The following is a 2657-nucleotide window of genomic DNA, read 5'->3' on the forward strand; positions in this document are numbered from 1 at the left end:
GTTCTGGCAGAAAAGCAGCTAAGAAAGGAAACCGGGTCCTATGGCTTGGACTTTCCAACGCTGACAGACAGGCAATTGCCAGCTTCTAGAGCAATCCCAGAACACTCGGCCCTGACACATGAATACCCTGCAAAGATAGGAGACTGCTGGCCACGCAGATGCACCAAGCCAGACTTGTCTGCCCACAAGCACGTTTTTACCTCAGCCACGAAGTGACCAAGCCACATGTACTAAAGGTTGAAATCAAAGATATGTACAGGGTATTAAACAAATAACAAGGAGAACAGTTAAACCGACTACCTCATGAAGATCCTCACCGAGTGCAGCTACAGCTTCACCACCGCGGCCAAGCAGGAGATCGTACGCAACATCAAGGATAAGCTGTGCTACGTCGCCCTGGACTTCGAGCAGGAGATGGCCACAACCACATCCTCCTCCTCTCTGGAGAAGAGCTATGAGCTGCCCGACAGCCAGGTCATCACCATTGGTAACGAGTGGTTCCGGTGTCCGGAGGCACTGTTCCAGCCTTCCTTTCTCGGCATGGAATCTTGTGGCATCCATGAGACCACCTTCAACTCCATCATGAAGTGTGACGTGGACATCTGTAAGGACCTGTACACCAACACTGTGCTGTCTGGTGGCAGCACCATGTACCCAGGCATCACTGACAGGATGCAGAAGGAGATCACTGCCCTGGCACCCAGCAGCATGAAGATCAAGATCATTGTACCCCCAGAGCATAAGTACTTCGTGTGGATTGACGGCTCCATCCTTGCCTCACTGTCCACCTTCCAGCAGATGTGGATTAGCAAGCAGGAGTACAATGAGTCCGGCCCCTCCATCGTCCACCGCAAATGCATCTAAACGGACTGCGAGCAGATGCGTAGCATTTGCTGCATGGGTTAATTTGGAAGTATAAATTTGCCCCTGGCAAATGCATACACCTCATGCTAGCCTCATGAAACTGGAATGAGCCTTCGAAAAGAAATTGTCCTTGAAGCTTGTTTCTGATATCAGCACTGGATTGTAGAACTTGTTGCTGATTTTGACCTTGTATTCAAGTTAACTGGCTTCCTTCTTGAGTCCCTTTTTCAGTCAGCTGAATGGGTGACTCTGCCTTCCCGGAGCTCCAAACGTGGACCAAAAGGGGACCCAGTCCTGTTTACTCTGCAGCAAGAACTGCTGCGCTGGCCACAAGAGTTGCACTGGCAACCCGTGGGGCTCCTCCGCTGGGAATCTCCTGGCCCGTAGGCAACTAAAATTCGTCTGAAAGTGTGGCATCCTCTCGTTCTCTGCGCTTTCACTGGGAGCTACAGTCCTGAGCTGCTAGTAATTAGCCATCTTGGATCTCTCTCCAAGAATGCTTTATTCTTTTATATTCATTTTGTTTGTTTCCTCTGACTGTGTATTTTCAAGTAGCTTGTCTTCAAGCTCACTAATTTCTTTTTCTGCTTGATGCATTCTGCTGTTAGGTTACTCCGATGCTTTCTTCAAAAATGTGAATTGCATTTTTCAACTCCAGAATTTCTGCTGCATTCTTTCAAATTTTTTCAATCTCTTTGTTAAATTCATTTGATAGAATCTAAATTTCTTCTCTTTGTTATCTTGGATTTTGTTGATCTTCCTCAAAACATCCAATTTGAAGGCTTTATCTGAAAGGTACTATATCTCTATCTCTCCAAGATTGGTTACTGGTTACTTATTTAGTTTCTTTGATGAGGTCATGTTTTCCTGGATAATCTTGATGCTTTTGGATGTTTGCCAGTGTCTGGACATTGAAGATCTGGGTATTTATTGCAGTTTCCTCAATCTGGGCTTTTTCGTAACTCTCCTCCTTGGGAAGGCTTTCCAGATATTCTAAAGGGACTTGGGTGTTGTGATCTACTTTGGTCAATGTAGCCACATCTGTTTTAGAGGACACCTCAAGCCCAGTAATGCGTGGTCATTGCAGACTCATAGAAGTACTGACTTTATGGTCTTGGATAATATACGGAAAAATTCCCTGTATTACTTAGCAGAGACTTGTTCTCTTTTTTTACTTTACCCCAGACAAAGTTTCTGTCTCTGTGCTGATCTGGAGCTGGGGGAGAAGTGTTACAAGTACGCTTGCAGACCCCAACACTGAAATTGCACTGAGTCATACCCAAAGACAGCACACTACTGGTTCTCACTCAAGGCCTACAGTGACCACTGCTTGGCTAGCACCTATGTTTACTCAAGGCCCAAGGACTTTACATCCAGCAGGTGGTAAATCCAGGCAAGCTTGTGTCCTTCCCTTCCAGGCAATGTGTTCTCCTTAGCCCCTGGTGGGTCTGGGGAATCCCCTCTGAGGTAGGGCCTGGAGTTAGGAATCTTAGGAATCTACCTAGTGCTCTACTTACTGGAGCTGAGCTGGCACCCAAGCCACAAGACAAAGTCCTCCTCATTCTTCCCTCCCCTTTCCTCAAGCAGAGAAGTCTCTCACTATGACCACCACCACCTTTACCTGAGGCAGGTATTGCCTGCAACTGGCAATGTTTACTCATGCCCAAGGGCTCTTCGATGTGCCCTTGGTGAATGCCACCAGGCCTGAGTTTCTCCCTTGAGGGCATTAGGCTCCCTCTGCCCCAGTACAAGTTCAAAAATGACATTTAGGAGCCAATAACTGGAACCAAGGA

General features: G+C 47.1%; 1 protein-coding gene across 1 annotated transcript; it reads left to right on the top strand.

Moving 5' to 3' along the window:
* The first annotated feature begins 296 nt into the window (after nt 1-296).
* LOC108290515 (actin, muscle) lies at nt 297-971 on the top strand. The gene has a single exon (XM_017510370.2). The coding sequence runs from the start codon at nt 304-306 to the stop codon at nt 862-864; it is 561 nt and encodes a 186-aa protein (XP_017365859.1). The 5' UTR covers nt 297-303; the 3' UTR covers nt 865-971.
* The last annotated feature ends 1686 nt before the right edge of the window (nt 972-2657 follow it).

Source organism: Cebus imitator, unplaced genomic scaffold (genome assembly GCF_001604975.1).
Source record: "Cebus imitator isolate Cc_AM_T3 unplaced genomic scaffold, Cebus_imitator-1.0 Scaffold436, whole genome shotgun sequence".
NCBI classification, from domain to species: domain Eukaryota; kingdom Metazoa; phylum Chordata; class Mammalia; order Primates; family Cebidae; genus Cebus; species Cebus imitator.

Bases quoted from the DNA above. Each gene is read 5' to 3' on its own strand.
- LOC108290515 (XM_017510370.2), top strand. From the start codon at position 304: ATGAAGATCCTCACCGAGTGCAGCTACAGCTTCACCACCGCGGCCAAG.